We start from the raw sequence: 18,658 nt of genomic DNA, 5'->3' as shown, positions 1-18,658 counted from the left end.
ATTTTTTTCAGTTCTAAATACTTCTTCCCTGAAGATTAATCTAGCCACACTGCACAAGGTATACAGTTGACTGACTTACTCTGAACAATATTTAACAATGTATATTATTTTCATTCGTGTGTTACAGTTAAGTTCACTTGTATAAACTAGTAGTTTATAAAAACATTTGATCCAAGGTGCTTAAAAACATTGGGTGAGATTTAATATCATCCCTGTTTTGTTTCAATTAATAACATCAAATTCTAAAGTACTATTCTTAGCATTTGCTCCAAAGTGTTACCTTGATATAAATCAATATTTTTCTCAGGATAGCAGCCTCAATTGCAGAATGGTTGAGCCAAAGTGTTTAAGTCTCTGTTCAAAATCTTGATTAGGCTAGATATTTTTTACGCTACAAAATTTCCATTCCACATCCATACACTAGGTTGAATAATGGGCAATTGATAATCCTTAAAAGAAACCAAAAAATATGTTAAATATAAACAAAGAAACCTTGCTATAAAAACCTCCAAATTAAAGTTGATTTTAATTAAAATTTCAATACCTCTATTGAAAGATAAAGTACTTATTTCAAAGAAAAAACCCATATCATTTGTAATGATAAATTATCTAGAATGAAATCATACTAGATAATTATTTAATAAAGGGCTTCTCTGTTAATTAATATGCAAACTATATTTTATTGTAAACTATCTAAAACTATGTTACGTTGTTTATAAGATATGATTTTTCTTCTGCTTCTTTATTAGTATTAATTTTTAATTATTTTTCTAGAGAATTTCTAGTGAATCAAGTTAAATGTACTTTTAATTATCTATTCAAATTAGTTTTCATACTTTTGGATTTGATAAATGATGTTCAACTTTATTTTATGTTAATTCTTTTATGATTCTAATTAATTACATGTGTATTTTTAACTTTTGTAACTATTTTTCATACGTAATATAGTTAAAAAAAAATGTATAATATATATCTAAAATCTTCTGTTAAATCACTACTCAATGAATTAGAAACTATTTTAGTTCTTAGTAAGAGAAAATGCTGTCTACTCTAGGCTATTTTGTTTATTTGAAATTGTAAATTGTATGCCCAGTGTCATTAGTACATTTGAATGAATCATTTGTTACTTATTTTGAGATCATTTCTGCAGCACAAAAATTCCATCCATACCCATTAATACTCTTAATGTAATCAGGTAAAAACATTAAATACTATTCTGATAACATTTTTTTTTTTAAATCATATATCTACAGCTTTTTAGGTGAATTAAATCATCTAAATATAGCTTTGATAAAGTTTTTCATTGAAAAAACACTTTCTAAATATTCTTAAAGTTTGAAAGGTTGAAGTGGAGTACAGTATTCATTGTTTTAGACTTGGGAATTTGTTACTTTAAATTTAATATGAATATTTATCAATATAAATTGCTTAGGGAGAAGTATTCATTAAAAAAAAATCTGCACTTTAAAACTGTTTGATAAACATCATTGTGTAGTAAATAAGCAATTTTCTCATATTTTTAACCACTACTCTTCAAGTAGATTCATAAAGAGAGAGATATATTTTAAATACAGAGTCATTTGGTTAGGTGTAACAAAATCAACTAGCAGATTAAGCTGTTTTATGATACTGCAGTATCCAAAGTTATGAGTTGTACACTGATTGAAATTCATAACAAAACCTTATTTATTTCTCAAAGTCACTTACTGATCTAATATTTTTATATTTTTATTTATGGTATTATTATACATTTATGTTATTTTTTTTCTAGGTATTCAACATCTTCTGGGATGTTAGATGACCCTGCAAAATTCCCACCCAGTTTCCGAATGAGTCGGAGTAGTCCTGGTTATACATTCCCTGTAAACCGACCAGGACTTCGATTTCGAGGTGCTCGGTCATCTCAAAATAGGCCCAAAGTATTCAATGCTCTAAGGAAAGGTGCACACGCTCTTAAAGCATCTATGCCGAAAATAAAGGATGTGAATGTGATCGATAAATATTCGAGAATTGTGTTTCCTGTTTCATTTCTTATTTTTAATTCAGTTTACTGGACATTTTACGCTGTATGAGAATAAAATTAATATTTCCTAATTCCATTTTTGCGTTTAGTGCAATTGTTTAAAATGTATTGAAGTTGCAGTTCACATACCACAGTCACACTTTTAAAACCAATGAAGCGTAAATATATTAGCATACCATACCACTATAAAATACATACCATAATAATGGGATAAACAATATTTTCTTGTGTGATGTTTATAAGTTGTAATTATTTTTATTTATGTTACATTACTTACATTATTAATAAAAAAGTTAAATGAAAACTTTAAAATAAAAAACAGTAATTTTAGTTATATAAATAAAGTTACAGCAACATCTTAATCAAAACAGAGTGATTATATATGAAGTATGTAAGTATGTTTAATATCATGTATCAGTTGTATGTAACATTATAAGGATAACATATGTAACATATTTTGTGTACAGTAACTTTAAAAATTGTTTATCTAATTTGGAAGAAACAGATATAATAAGATAATTTATTTTCCAAAAAAACAATAATGTTATCATAACTAATAAAAATACTTCACTCAAACTATACTTAAAAGGCTGGTAATTCTCTTTTGAATTGCCATGTGTATAATTACATTCTCTAAAATACAAAACTATAATTATCATTATATTGTTTATATCATTATATAGTTATTATCAGAATAACTGCATAGAAAAAATACAATTTTTTATTAATCCTGCAACCCTGAGGAAAAATATATTTTAGGTATTTCAAAAAATTAGAAAGTAATAAATATATCATATCAATACCTCTCACAAGAATACAAGACAAGAATACCTCTCAAAATTTCACATTGCATATCTCTATTATCGACATATTCCACCAGTATATTTGGATTGTTAGAGTTCACTTGTTATTATTATCTCAGGGAGTGGGCAGCATGACATATTAGACCAACTGATGAACTGTTGGTCTCCAGATTGTTAATCAAATTAAAAGTAAAATAAATAATAGGTTCCCTCTAGTCTGATGAGTCTTTTGTAATATTTCCAGTCAGCTGCTATTAAATTTATTCTGTAATACTGCAAGTCTTGAGATCAGATAAAATTGATAGTATCAAGACACATTATCAACATGATACATTTACTACCGTAGAATGCACTTACGTTTATTTGCATTTGAATGCAAATCTTACCAAAGAACAGTATTCCCTGGTTACCATATACCTAAAGGAAGACATGGTAAAACTGACTTGCCGGGAGGGATATCCGTAGTATAATAAGGAACAACCTTGCACCTGCCATATAAATTGCTTACCCTTTTTTATAAATCACGTAAGCTATAATATACTGACAGAAATCATACACAGTTCAAAAATAGTTTTTATACCTTAAACTATTTCATAATTTAAAATAAAGTGGACTATATTTCATCCACCATGCATAAGCTTTGAGCTTATGAGGTAAATAAATCTTAAAAAATACTCAGTGTAAAATCTTCTCTGTATTTAAAAAAACTTTAAAGCATAATGGGAACACATTTTAATAAAAAATATGATTAATTAGGAATATACACTACTTATAAATAATGAATATTTCAGTAAAAAAATAAATTTATTTTAATAAAATGTATAAAAGAGACATTTACTAAAAATACAATTAACAAATTTAGTAAACACAAAGCATTTTATTGAAAAAAATAAAATTTATTTCTTATAGTAGCTAATAGTTTATAATCTCCAGTTACGCCATATAAACAGTGATTTTTTTTTTAAATTTTGTTAGTTTTAACACCTCAATGAATTGATATTTTTATCTGTACTTCAAAGTACTTGACTGCTTTTTTATATTCCATGAAGTGTAATTTGGATTGAATGAACATTAGTTATTTCATTGTTGTCTTTAACCATATCATTACCAAAGTCTTTGTCATTGTTATCTTTAATCATGTCCTCTATTATTATTTCATAACTCATTATTTGCTATTTTGGTTCATCTCTCTGCACCGTAAAAGCGTATGCATTAAATTTTATTCTTTAAATTCATCTTATAATTGAATAAACTGCAAATCTGTACAGACAAGAAGTTGATAATTCTTTTCTGATTTTTTATTTTGCATCTAAAAACAACACTTCCAAAAATTTTTTCCAACAGTTTTAAACCAAGTCTTTTTAGATTCTTCCATTAAATTCTAATTCGATAAGCAGGTCATATTTCTCTATTATAATAGAAAAGGGTATGATTATAATTATACAGCGGTTATATCAGAAGCTTTTAAGTTTAAATTTAATTAAAACTAAGTATCTGTATGTTACATTTTCTTTCTCTACTGCTGTCGAATAATCCTCAGGTTATCTCAAGTTAAAATTGCATTCTTGTAACACCAAAACAGTTTTATATGTTTTTTCCTACTTTAGAGAAAGTAAAATGTATTAAATACTAGAGGTTACTGTGGATGAAAATTTAAAGTGGAGGTCCTCATATTAAATATGCATGTAAAAAGTTAAAATTTATACTACAAAGATTAATGTAAAAATAAATAAAATTTTAAATATTAAAAATTTCAAAATAACATGCCTTATTTTAATTTCATCCGTATCAGATTACGGTTTAATCACTTGGGAAAGTATATTAGAATGTTATATGAATGACCTCTTTGTTGTACATAAAACTATCATTAAAAAAATTTTAAAGAATCCAGAATGCTGGATTAAATACAGGAACTGATGAGTAAATAGATAAAATTGCTGAAATGATCATAGAAAATTTTCTTTTTTTAAATTTTAATTCATCATATGAGCTTTCCTTTATGCTTCTCTTTACAGATTATGGTAAACATTTATTAGGTGAAGGTCCATGAACCATAGTGAAGGTTTGGTGAAGTTTTAAGATTACATTATATTTTTACCCCTTTCTTTTGAATTAAGTGTTATTCTGATATGATATCAGAATAATGATATTTACATAATACTATTATTGTACAGGTCGTTCAATGTTTTATTACGGGGTAATAGTCTATCGTTAATTACTTTTCAATTATTCCTTGTTTTTTATTTTATTTGATTTTACTTTACTTTAAATTTCTAATAATATCTTCAATTTTTTTTTTTAGATCAACTTACTTTTTGTTGACAACTTTATTGACTTTAATCAATGAATATATATAATATAGGCTGTATACATTTTATTATTTTTATTGTACTTCCACCAGCACACAAATGCTCACTTTTGCTGATGCTGCCAAAAATAAGTCTATTTTCTTTTATTATTTTGTGTGCTGTGTTGTATATTGTTTAATACTTACAGTTATCTTTTAACAATTTTGACAAATAATTATCATTCTCCTCATTCAAGAAACAATTTTTAATAAAAAAGGTGGGGAGACATAATTTATCTGCTACGTATTCAAACACATGATATAATCAGGAAAACTACTTTGATTATTCAATTAATGGGATTTTCTCAAAACTGTCAACATGGGGCTTCATAACACCAACTTCCCAACTGAAGATTCACAGATAGTTGTGAAATGGTGCAAAAAAATTAAATATCATTACCGTTACTGTACTTGGAAAATCTCAGTTTAGTAAAAGTATATTCTTAACAAAATTTACATTAATCTGTAGAAAAGTATATACATCATAAATTTTAAAAGTTGATAAATCTTTAATAAGTAGCAATATAAAACAACAAAATAACAATCTTTAATAACAAATTATTGTACACAAAATATATTTAAAATCTGTTTGTTAGGAAAAAAGCTATCTGTACGTATAATGTATTTAATAGATGTTTAAAGAAAAGTATGATGTGCAAAATTTTTTAGTCAGACACTACATATGCATGGACTAAGTGTTTTTAAAATTATTTACCCCTTCTTATACAAAAATATTTGCTGCTGTGAATGAGAAAATCCTTACCGCATATCTACCTTTTCTTTCTGTCAAAGATGTAAAAGTGCAGTGTTTTAGATTTGTCTAAGTATGGACAAATTATTATCAATAGATTGACCAAAATTTTTAATCCTCACTTGGACTATACATTTTACAAAGTAATTCAATTTTAAAGTCTATTATAACTTCATTATGGGATTCAGTGCTTTTATGATTAAAATTTACTTATTCCATAGCTGATTCAGTGCAGTGTACATAGTGATAAATAATAATTTATTTTAAAATTAAAATGATTTTATTTACTTGTATTATTAGATAATAATGTAGACAAGACAATAAGGTAAAATTGTAAAACTAATTATCAATGACCTTCATGTTTATGTATATTGATGTAGACATTTTTTTTTTTAATAAATATAACACAATTAAATGTCTTGTAAAGTAAAAATATTATATTAATATTTTAATATCAAGTCAAATTATATTAATAATATTATACAGTATAGAGTATTATGCTGAGTATTAATAAATTATAAAGAACTATACTCGGGTGTGTGTGTGTTGAAACATATTACAACTAAAATGTTTTTATAGAAATACTTCTTACAGCATTATGTGATTTTTACTTTCTACTGTATCTTATCTAAAAATAATTTTTCAGTATGGAGTTAAACTCATAATTTTCAAGATAAGTGAACCCAAATTAGGCAACTTTTGTTTTTCACAAATATAAAATCTTACAAGAAAACAGCACTACCAATTTTTCCTTTTCTGAACAAAAACAGAAAAATGAAGGAGAATCTTTAACATTATTACTTAAGAAATTTTACAACATTCTGACTTTGTAGAAATTTTTAAACAGTTATCTGTAATACTATAAGCAAGGAATATTGTTCTTCTTTTGTTGTAGAATATAAAGCGATGATTATAATTTAATTATAACCTCTGTGTGAGAGCTTGTAGTATGTATTATAATTCAGTAAAAAGTTCATACCAAAAATAATTTGTTTTTAAAATCTTTAGATAAGTGTGTATGTCTATAGATGGTTGTGTGTGGATGAATACTAAGATTGACTATGTAGGTATCATTTTTTGTTTTTATTATTATGTTATTTATACAAGGGCAATAAACAAGTAATGATATGATATGAGTGAAAGTACAGGTTAAATAAATTAACTAATTTGAAATTGAATAATCAATCATATTTTACAATTTTATTTAGAAAAAAATTATTTTTTAAATTTGTTTCAGTCTAGAAATTCATAGCTAATTGTAATACATGTGCATTTTAATCCATTGTAACAAAAGTATACTGATTTTAATCTTTTGTATAAATAATCATGAATTTTCTTCTTAACACAAATCCTGCTTGTGTAATTTTCTAAAACATAAAGTTGTATTAAAGTACAGCTGGATACTTCCACATGACACACAATCTTAGGCATGGCAAGGTTGTTCATTACGAAGGAACCCTGTACCTGGTCTCAGGCGAGTGTGATTTCTCGAGTATAATTTTTGTTGCAGTATCAATTATTTCCCATTGCCTATCCTAGGCAATGGGAAATAATTGATCAGATTAGTCATCTACCACACTCATCTGCGTAAAAATTCCCTTATCTCCCTGAGGATTATGGCCCACTAAATGACCACATATTGGAAAACAGAAGCCTTAAAGTAAACTTCAGGATGAAGTTGTAAAATATAAAGCAGTGATTATAATTTAATTATAACCTCTTGTGAGAGCCTGTAGTATGTATTACAATTCAATAAAAAGTTCATACCAAAAATAACTTGTTTTTAAAATCTTTTTAGATAAGTGTGTATGTCTGTTTCTCTTATATTGCAGTCCTACATGGGTAGGTCATTTTTACTCCTTTTTCTTATCCAAAATTTATTTTCCCCTTTTTGATTTTATGCGTAAATCTGATCTTGCTAGGTCCTGGTTTGACCTGGGACTGTTTGAGCCTATCAACCTAGTGATTCTGTTTCATGTCCCCTGTCAGCATAATAAACTCCCTAGAATTTATTGAATAAAGCTTAATAATTAATTAAGGGCTAATTTTATATAATGAAAATAAAAATACAGATTTGTAATAGATGCATTTATGAATTATAAACCTTTTAAATAATAAATTAAATATAAAATTAACAACTTTTTCATGAAAGGCACAGTCATTATTCACAATGTTTAATGTTAAAAAATGATTTTATGTATTAATAAAAACAAAGACTTTTGTAGATGTTTTTAAAAGATAATTAAGAAAATCTTAATATATTGTTTCAATAGAGTCAAACAATTGTTATAGATATAAAATTATAATTTTCAAGTAAACTGGTACATAGCAGGTTATAAAATAAATAGCAGAGCACTCTTGATAACTCCTAATACTGTAAAATATGTTGAAATATTTTGATTAATCAAAAAAATGTCATGACCAGTATTATGTTCTCTATGTAAATTAAATCATAAAAATTATTCAACCAGTTAAATGCTATTCTATTACCAGTATTTATTTTATTAGAGAATGTTTAATTAGATTTTATAATTATATATATTAACACAAATATATTATAAAAATAACCATTACACTATAACATTCATAATGCATTACTTCAGGACCACAAGGATGACAAAATAGGGAAAGATGACGGATTACAAAATTTACTAACTTACTTGAGATTTATTCATTATATAAAATATTAAAGATATAAAGTAAATCTGAAAAACACAAATATTACTGATGTAGCTAGTTAAGTATAATCTTGTAATCATAAATCATAGTCAAAGAAATTTAAAAATGTTTAACTAACCATTAAAAAAACTTGTTCATGTTTAATAATGTTGATTTTCTTTCTTCTTGTAATTTATCAGTTTTTATATTTTTTAAAGTTCCATTAATTTTTTTAGACTAAAGAGTATTTTAATTATTTTATAGAAAGTTGATGAATTTGTCATAATTCTATTTAGCTTCATCAATTAAGTAACTTTTTGCTTTCATATCATTTAATGCATTTCATCTATATTTCTGTGTTTTATATCATTTCCCAAGAAAAATGTACATCTTCCTGTGTAGTTTCTTCAAGAAATACATAAAATAAATTACTATTTTTTCTTCATATAAAATTTTGTACCCATTACAAAAATAGCATCTTCTCACTTCCATTTTATTATGTCTTATCTGGTATGTTTTCAGTCCCAGATATAATCATATTTCTTTTAATTACAGGATAAAGAAATATTTACCAAAAACATATATTTTTAAAAATTGATGAAATTGTCTTATTATCACATTAATCTTAACTAATCTCAATAATGCCATTTTATTAAAAAAATATAATTAATAAGATGTATAAGCAATAACTGCCAAAATTTCTTGTTACTCAGTTTCTTATATAGTAAAAGAATGAAGTCAATAGAAATACTATGAATTAAGGCCGACTGAAATAAACTGTATCCTCTTAATAATGTTACATAAGGGTATGGCTAAAGTGTGTATTACACATAGTATTACCAGTGGTAAACCATACTCAAATAGTAGACCATATTCAAATAGTAGATGGGCAATTAATTATGGGAAGTGATGAATTAAACAGAAATGAATACCGTTTTTTATATTAAACATTTATAAAATATTCTAAGAATAAATAATTAATAATACAGCATTACTTTTATTTATTAGATTAATGTGGGGCCATAAGAGAGAAAAAATAAATTCTGTATTTTAAAGTTTCTATAAGTAATAGAAAAAAATCAAAAAAAGCTTTGATTGTAGCTTTATGGAATATAACATTTATTTGGTTAGATGAATAAAAAATTTCTTGTTTAATAGACAATTATATATTTTTTACATTATTATTATTATTATTATTATTATAAAATTGTAATATTTCCACCTAATTTCAAATGAAAAAATGTGTCTCAAAAAAGTACTGTCAAAAATTTTTAATATAACATTAAGTTTTTCTTTCTGAATCAAATTAGGTTACATATTCACATAGAGATATTCTAATCTTTAATCTGTTCTCTTAACTATTTATTCCATCGTTCCTCGGGGAAGACACACTCCAACCAACCTCTCCGTACCTAGCCCTGATGGGCTTTGCCGGACGTCATCTTTTAAACCTTGGCATATGACATCTCTCAGTAGCCTTCGTCCAGGATATCCCACCAATGCAAATGCCATGTGACATTCCCATCGATGTAACTATTACTAAAAATAACAAAACACAACTGAAAACTATACACATTGAAGGAACTGAATTACCTACATACCCGAAAGGTAAAGTGAGTTCACATGTGACACAAACACGAAAAAACACAAAATCAAAGATAAAAAAATGAAAATAAAACTAATAGCATTACAACCAAAATGATGCAACACTAATACATGATACAACAAAGTACGTAGGAACAAGACCAAGCAAAACCCTAGATTCCCTCTACAATCCATTCCCTAGCCAAATAGTGCAGAAATTCAGCATCAGTTGACCATTCAGCCCAGTCCTTCCAATTTTGACTGATGTCAAGCATTGCTCTGACAGAGCAACAGCAATACAGTCGACAAATTACTACGGTATACTCCAGATCGTATTTAATGCACTCATACAACACATGGAAGGCATCGCCCTGACCCTACACTGCAAGCACAGGTCCAAATCCACCAAGCTTACCAGCCAATCTACCCATGACTGGTAAGAAATTGAGTTACATACTTGTTAGGGGAAGCCCATGAGACATGCAAGCTTCTAATGTCTGGGAAGAGATTGTGCGTATATCATTCAATAGTTTCATCCCATTTAGCCTGCCATATATCATAGCCAGTCTTTAATATGTGATTATTGAAGTACAAATAAAAATGAATCTAAGTTACTTTTTTGAAAGCAACAATGTTCATCATACAGCCAATCCTGGTGAACAGAGTTAAAGTTGTCACAAAGTTTTGGCCTACATATCTGATTTTTCACTAGGCTTGACATTATGAATTAAATTCAATTCATTGAAGAAGACAACAGAAGGAAGCTGTTTCATTGTTTACTTTCTCTATTATGCCTGGTATGGAATGCTTGTTATTATTTCAGAATGAATATATAATTTTTGTGAATAGCTTGTGCCAGATCGGTTGAACCATAGGATGGTAATGGCACCTTGCAACAAAAATCTTGCAATTTACCAGATTTATTGAATCTTGAATGAATAAAATTGTAAGTGTATGATGGTAGATTTTCTAATAGTGAACTCAAATTGTTCACTCTTAACAGTGCATTCCACTAAAAACTGAACAAAATTTTCAAGGGAATTTATTGTTAGATATGCTAAAGTTGTGTTAATTAAGTACCTGCATAACAGAGTATATTAACCATTATAGAATTATATTAGTGACGTATTCACTACTTTCTTACATCTAGTGTAAATGATTGAAGAATGTTTACTGTCACTTGTACGTAGATGAAACATTAAAAATTATTGAATACATAAAAAAAAATCAACCTTCCTTCTGTTTATTAAATTCATTACTTGATCAGTTTGTTTATAATTACTTTGAAAGATGAAAAACGAGATTCAGTTATATTAAAAATATCTACATGTTTTCCCAAATTCCAAAGGATTTGCATATTATGATTTACTTAACGTAAGTGACTGTGCCAGGAATAATGGGAGTGTTAAAAGTACAAATTAAACTTTTTTTTGTTTACTGATGTCTGAAGATCTAGCAGTCAGCTTAGCTAAAAAGTCCAGATTGAATTCACAACATTCAAATTACAGAAAATAATCATGAAAATAATCTTGTACTGATTAACAGAATGCTTAGAATTTGTTAAATCTAGAGTAAAGCAGTAGACATTTTAATACAAATGACCATACATTAGGGAATTCTTACACATCTATTATACTGATGCACATAAAACCTACCTTCTACCCTACAGAACAAATTCACAATCTCCATATAAACATTACATAATCCCTTTGCAACCAAATTAATGCCTATTAATAATCCACCATAAACAAACAAAAACATTAATGACTTCCTTATGTTTTTCATTTACTTTCTCTCTTTTTATAGTGAGAGTACACAACTTGAAAACTTGACTTTTATGGCACTATTTAAAGTAAAATCAGTGAAATTAGATAATTGGTAATAACATAAACATAAAAGACACATCAAGCAGGTGGTATAGGGACCCAACAAAGTATGATATTGTTATTCAAAAGTTTTAGCAGTCAAGAATTAATATATTAAATAAGCCTGGTTTCATGGAATATTTTTATAATAGGTAAACACTTTACTTCAGTTTGTTTTTTGTAATGTATTGAGATTTTCTAATCGTTTGGGGCTATCGATAAATTAATATAATTCGTTTCAGAAAAGCATGCAGCAAACTAAAACATAACAGTATGATTATTCTAATTTAATTTAGCGCAATCCATCCAAGAAAAAAAATTATTCTCTTTTAACATAAAAATAACTTGTAATACAAAAATTAGAAAATTGTTATAAAATGATATATTTATCTTAGAAATAAAAACTTCAAGAAAGTATGTTACTGCTATATTAAAATTTCATCAAGTAAAACAGAAAAAAAATATTTGTTACCTCAATGTATTTCTTCAATACCAGATAAGCTGTTGTCTGTTGAAGTAGTGTCATTGTTTCCCAAATTTATCACAATATCTTCAATAATATCTTAACACAAACCGTTGGCTTCCTATGATTTTTTCTTCTTTAATTACATATTGAATACAATTTTTTCAAGCATTTGTATCTTCTCTATTAACACTTATCGCTAGACGTTTTACATAACTTCAATGTTGTGTTATTACTCCCAATGTGGCCTTTCACTTGTGCCATATCAATTTTATCACATTAAAAATGCAATGGTATGGGGAAAGACACAACACAACACATTTTTTTAATTTTGCTATTTCATCTAGTTTATAATAAATATACTTTTGTTTTACAAATGTTATAAGTTCTACTTTTAACATGTCTTGGTATATGCGATTCTCTTTCATTTTAACAATTTGACAATTTTTGATTTTCAGGTCAAAGCGTTTGGAATTTTTTTAGTTTTCAGGCAATGGTACTGCACATTATCCATTAGGGGAGACTGGGGCAGGTTGTCACAATTTATGATTTTTAATTTTTGAAGAGGCAGTGCTTATATTTTCAATTTCTATCATTAGTGTATCTCGTTATATGTATCTTTGGCTATATTTTCCCACAAATTTGAGGTCATACCAGCATTTGCCTTTTCAGAAAAAACATTCTGTCGGAGTCAATTTTTATGACAACCTGTCCTGACTCCAGGTTGGTTGTCACATACATTGGGGTTGATTTTCATGGGTTATTTAGATGGGAAAAAAGAAATTATTTATTTTTAAAAAAAAGTTGTATTAAGAATACAAAAATTAAATAATGATATTGATAAAGCACTAATGCATATTTAAGACCAATTTAGACACTAAAATAGTAATTTAAGAAAATGTCCTATATTAGCCCTGTCACTTTCAAGCACACTTTTACAATTTTGACATGTATAAAAGTTATTTGGCCTAGGAGTACATATTTCACGAGACCACTTCTTACATTCTATGCACCGGATCCATTTTTTCATAGGTTTATTGTCAGAAAATGGTTCAAGACAAACTAAACAAAAACAGCCATCATCATCCTCTTCTTCACTAACTGAGATTTTTCATTCCTTCTTTTTACTTCCTTTCTTATGTTTCATATTCTCATTATTTTCAACTGCTTTGTACCGCATGGAGTAACTCATTAACACAGACTGATATACTTTCTTTCATTGAACTGAATATTGGTGCGAAGCATTACAAATGATGTTATCGTTACTAAACATCAACAACAAAGACAATAACACAATTTTTAATCGCTAATCATCGGCATGCCACAGCACTAGACAAGTGATAGCTTACAGTGCATTATTACAAGCGTAAAACAATAATTGTACTTGCAAGTGGAAGTGACAGAATGACTCAGCCTAAACTACCGAAATATAACTCATACATGCTGAATTCATACTTATATCTGCTGCACTATTTTGTGACACAAGGTTCAGTATAAAATTATGGATTTTAAATACCTCTTAACACAACAACCCATCAGATTTTTAGAAGATCCCCAATCCACTTCAAACATAATATTTAGTTCAGAAATAAAATTAAAAATTAAATAGCAAGAAAATACTTTTTACAAAAAAGATTTTAAATATAAATATATATAAAGAAAATAAAACAATAAGAAAAACTGGATTTTTTTTTTTTTTGTTATTTATTTGTAATCCTTTAATTAGGATTCGAACCTTTGATTTCAAGAATCAGCTGTTAAACAAATGATTTGCAACATTTTTTTTAAATACAATGTTTTAAAAAATATTGTATTAAAAATTATTTAAATAATTTTCCTGACATGCAACATTAATGGATTAATTTTTGTTTAGTCCTGAAAACCATAAATATTTTTATCAAACTGTTTCTAGGACTTTTTTCCGCTTTTAATTAAAAATTTGTGGCTTAACTTCAATTTTTAATATCAACTTTCTGTAGTTAAAAATTGAATCAGAAGACAAAAATGTGTTGCTTTGCTAAATTAATTTTTTTTATTAAAATTTGATGTATTTATTAAATTATTCCAGTTTTTTCTTTTTTCTTTTAAAGTTATAAATTTAGTACGCAATTTTTAAAAGTTACTTTGATTTGTTTTTCTACTTACAATGTATAATCTACAAATTTTTACCAGAAATTTTAAACTCCTAGATTGAGAAGCTATTCTTATTTGTTTCTATCCCTCATATAGTTGAACTAAAAGTGTTTAAAACCCTTCAAATATTGGTAATTAATGGATATTCTATTTTTGTCTGTACATTTTGTTCCTGGAATCTTATGGGCAAAACTGATTGTTCCAGCCCAATGTCTATTCAGAAATGTGTAGTAAATTTTTTTATTGTACAGCAATACACACACCCACACACACATATATATATATATATATATATATATATATATATATATATATTGTAAAGGGTGGACCATGAAAAAGTAGCCCTGCCAAAATCTACAGTAACCATTGTAAGATCAATATTAAAAATTAACATAACTGTACTAATTTTGATAGTAAATGTTGAAAATTGTCTCCACCAGCTGCTAACGGTTGTTGCATAGTTAACAAATGCAGGTATACCTTGTCAATTACTCCAGGGTAATACTTTCCTTTCTTTTTCCTGTTTAACCTCCGGTAGATAATTCTTCAGAGGATGAATGAGGATGATATGTATGAGTGTAGTCTTGTACATTCTCAGTTCGACCAATCCTGAGATGTGTGGTTAATTGAAACCCAACCACCAAATAACACCGGTATCCACGATCTAGTATTCAAATCCGTGTAAAAATAACTGGCTTTACTAAGACTTGAACGCTGTAACTCTCGACTTCCAAAATCAGCTGATTTGGAAAGACGCGTTAACCACTAGACCAACCCGGTGGGTTCTCCAGGGTAATACTGCTAATGCAAGTTCTTAAATTCTACTTCAGTTGATAGATTTGTGAGGATTGTTTTCATACACTCATAACCTTTCAACATTCCCTGTAAATACAAGTCACATCTCAGATGCTGCCCTGTTCTTTAGTGCATTTAACAGATCCTGTTTAGCGCCATTTCTTTGCTAATTTCTGAATGCTCCATTTAGCTGGGCGAGACGATATTAAGAAATGCTCTATGGAATAACTTCTGTGTTTCCTTATGTACGAAACCATACTATCAGTTCTTATGTGTGACTACAATATTCACTTGCTCTGGTATCAAACACCAGAGATGAGGTGGTACCAGGTCAAATACCATTGTTGGTATACACCAGGTTCGTCTAGTGGTAAACTTGTCACCACAAATCAGCTGATTGTTCTTAGATTCAAATCCTAGTAAAGGCAGTTACTTTTACACAGATTTGAATACTAGATCATGGATACTGGTGTTCTTTAGTGGTTGGGTTTCAATTAACCACACATCTCAGGAATGGTTGACCTAAGGCTCTACTAGATTAACACTTCATTTACATTCATACATATCATCCTTATTTATCCTAAGTAATACCTTGTACTGGTTACGGGGGCTAAACAGAAAATGAGAGAAGTGGTATCAAATACCTCACTTTCTTGATTTCAGCACACAACTGACACTCAAAGCATGGAAGGAATAATCACACGACTTATGGGACGGGAGTTCTTATATAGGAATGTATGTCTTTGTTCCAAATGTCTTGTGTAAAAACGTATGAGGTTAATGTTTAATTCAATATTACATATTCTGGCAGGGATACTTTTCCATGGGCCACCATATTAAAATTTTTAATAAATTATATTTTATTCTTATAATAAAAACAAAAAATAAATTATTTTAACCTATTTTATTTTTATAATTACTTAAAGCATTTAATTAATAGTACTAGATATTAAGAAATGTTATGAAAACAAACTATGATATCATCATTAACTATTATTTTTTAATTTAAAAAAACTACAGTTAACTCTTGATTGCCTGTTGGTTAATTATATCCTGCCTACATTGCAATCAGCTGATTCATTAACTATTCAAAGTAGCAGGGAAGAAAATAAAAAACAAAAAAATATGTTTGTGATATGAAAGAAATTAATCTTCCTTTATCTATTTTTACTTTTATTTCTCAAGGTTAATATAAGTATTGTGATACCTTCATAATTATTCAAATCAGGTAACATAAGTTCCAGTTTGTTGAGCTTAGAATCATTAAAAAAAATTTTCTGCTTAATTTGAATTTGTATCTGTACATAATTATTGAATTTATTGATATTGAAATTAGTACTTTAATAGTTTTACAAGTATTATATGACAAAGATAATTATTTATTTGCAAAATTGACCAATACCGGTTCTGTTTAAATTATACTAGCAAAGTCTTATACAAAAAGGCATATTCACTTTTACTACACGTATAAGATTAGACAAGTCTTACATTTTTGTTAAACCACATACTCCCAATATCACTGTGTTATATTAAAATAATTATTTTTCATGTAAAATAAATTTATTTATATGTTGAACTGACATAATTTTGTTAGTTTAACTGAAAAATAAAATAATAAATTGTAATTTGTTCAAAGATCATCAACGTAAACAAAATATTTATTTTATAATAATTTCTAAATATATGTTAAATGTTAGGTTGTAGTTAAAAAGAAATACAGTAAAATTTAACATTCAAGAATAGAATAAATATATATTACATAATTAGTTTGTGGCGTTTCTGATAATAACAATAAGCATTGCATAAAATAACTAAACTATCAATGACTAAATTTATAAATTATAAACGAATGAGCAATACTATACCCAAAGTATGAGCAAATTCAATACCCATAACAAATTTTACAGTTGTCTATTTGTCATGGAAAGATATTTAACTAGTAATAACAGATTTATAAAAAGATGTTTAGTTCTCTAAACATTCACTTCAAGCATGTGATAAAACTTTGAGGTTTTTTCAAAAAACCAAAATTGTATTTGTATTTTTTTTGTTGTAAAAAATACTACAAAAAAAGCATGTTGTATTTATTTATTGGCTGTTGCATGTTTTTTAGGCCTGTTGTAAATTAAATAATACTCTTAGAAGTACTTCGAAGAGTATTATTTTATTATTATATTTATTAATATTATGTATTTTTTAAAGTATTTATCAATTTATCGAGTAAAATGAATTTTTTTATTTATTATAGATATACTTAGCAGTCATGACAACCATTGCCACAAATAATCAGGAGTTGACTGTATAATCTTCTTAAAATAAATAATAGTAATAAGTTTTTTACAGATGTATAACTTGATATTAATATTTATTAGCTGTCAGGTAAGTGACATGTACTTACATGGTTAAGTGAAGTAAAATAATTATTAATTTAAAACTAGTATACTATATTTCAATTAAAAGATGTTATTAAAAATGTATTATTAAGAGAATAATTTTGTTAATATATTATTGTTATTTATTATTTTATTTATTTTCTTAGGACATAAACATTAATTGTTAAACATATTATTTATTGTAATTATTAAATATATTTATTTAGTTATAATAAAGATTTATTTATGATTTGTATGTATTAGTTCATTTTTAGTTCCTTTGGTTATACTTGTGTCATAAATAATGAATAAATATTTAATCAGAGTATGCGTTTTATATAAAACATAAACATGTTTTATATAAATCACATACAGGGCAGGTAAAAACTACCCTAACATTTGCTTCGATGGACTGACAGAAAGTGTGGTATATCTTTGATTGGAGCAGCATTATAAAAAAAAATTGTTTAAATTGGAATGGTTAAAATTTACATTACTATACAAAAATAATACTTGTATAACAATACTTGTACACATATACGAAGATACAAAATAAACAATATCAATACAAAACAATTACAACTGACAGAGGTATTAAAAATAGAATGAAATTGACAATCATGTAAGCTGTTTCTTGCTAAAAAGCAATAACTCACAACTTGTAAATCTGAATAAAAACATCATTCATAGTAGCATACATTGCTACCAAGATAATCATGAAATTATAAAAAAAATAAACATTGTATACGAGGGTTATTTTTTTCAAGGTCCGTTCGGTCATGAAATTAAAACCAGAGTGAAAATAAAAAATTTTTTATTTGTAACAACTACTTATATAGTTACGCTATTTCTCTACATAGTCAC

General features: G+C 26.9%; 1 protein-coding gene across 3 annotated transcripts in view; it reads left to right on the top strand.

Annotated features, from left to right (window-relative positions):
* Positions 1 to 18,050, top strand: part of LOC142320404 (gamma-aminobutyric acid receptor subunit beta-like) — a 186,859-nt gene extending 168,809 nt beyond the window's left edge. For 2 of the 3 annotated variants that reach the window (XM_075358112.1, XM_075358111.1), the window contains one exon: positions 17,671 to 18,050. In XM_075358112.1, the coding sequence (XP_075214227.1) occupies positions 17,671 to 17,708 (38 nt within the window). In that variant the 3' untranslated portion in view covers positions 17,709 to 18,050. Of the gene's footprint in view, positions 1 to 1,771; positions 2,415 to 17,670 lie in introns of all 3 variants that reach the window. The other variant, XM_075358110.1, reaches the window with a different exon arrangement.
* The last annotated feature ends 608 nt before the right edge of the window (positions 18,051 to 18,658 follow it).

The sequence above is a fragment of the Lycorma delicatula genome, chromosome 2 (assembly GCF_047948215.1).
Source record: "Lycorma delicatula isolate Av1 chromosome 2, ASM4794821v1, whole genome shotgun sequence".
Taxonomy (NCBI): domain Eukaryota; kingdom Metazoa; phylum Arthropoda; class Insecta; order Hemiptera; family Fulgoridae; genus Lycorma; species Lycorma delicatula.
Note: the sequence above shows the minus strand (reverse complement) of the source record. Positions and strands in the feature narration are given on the sequence as shown.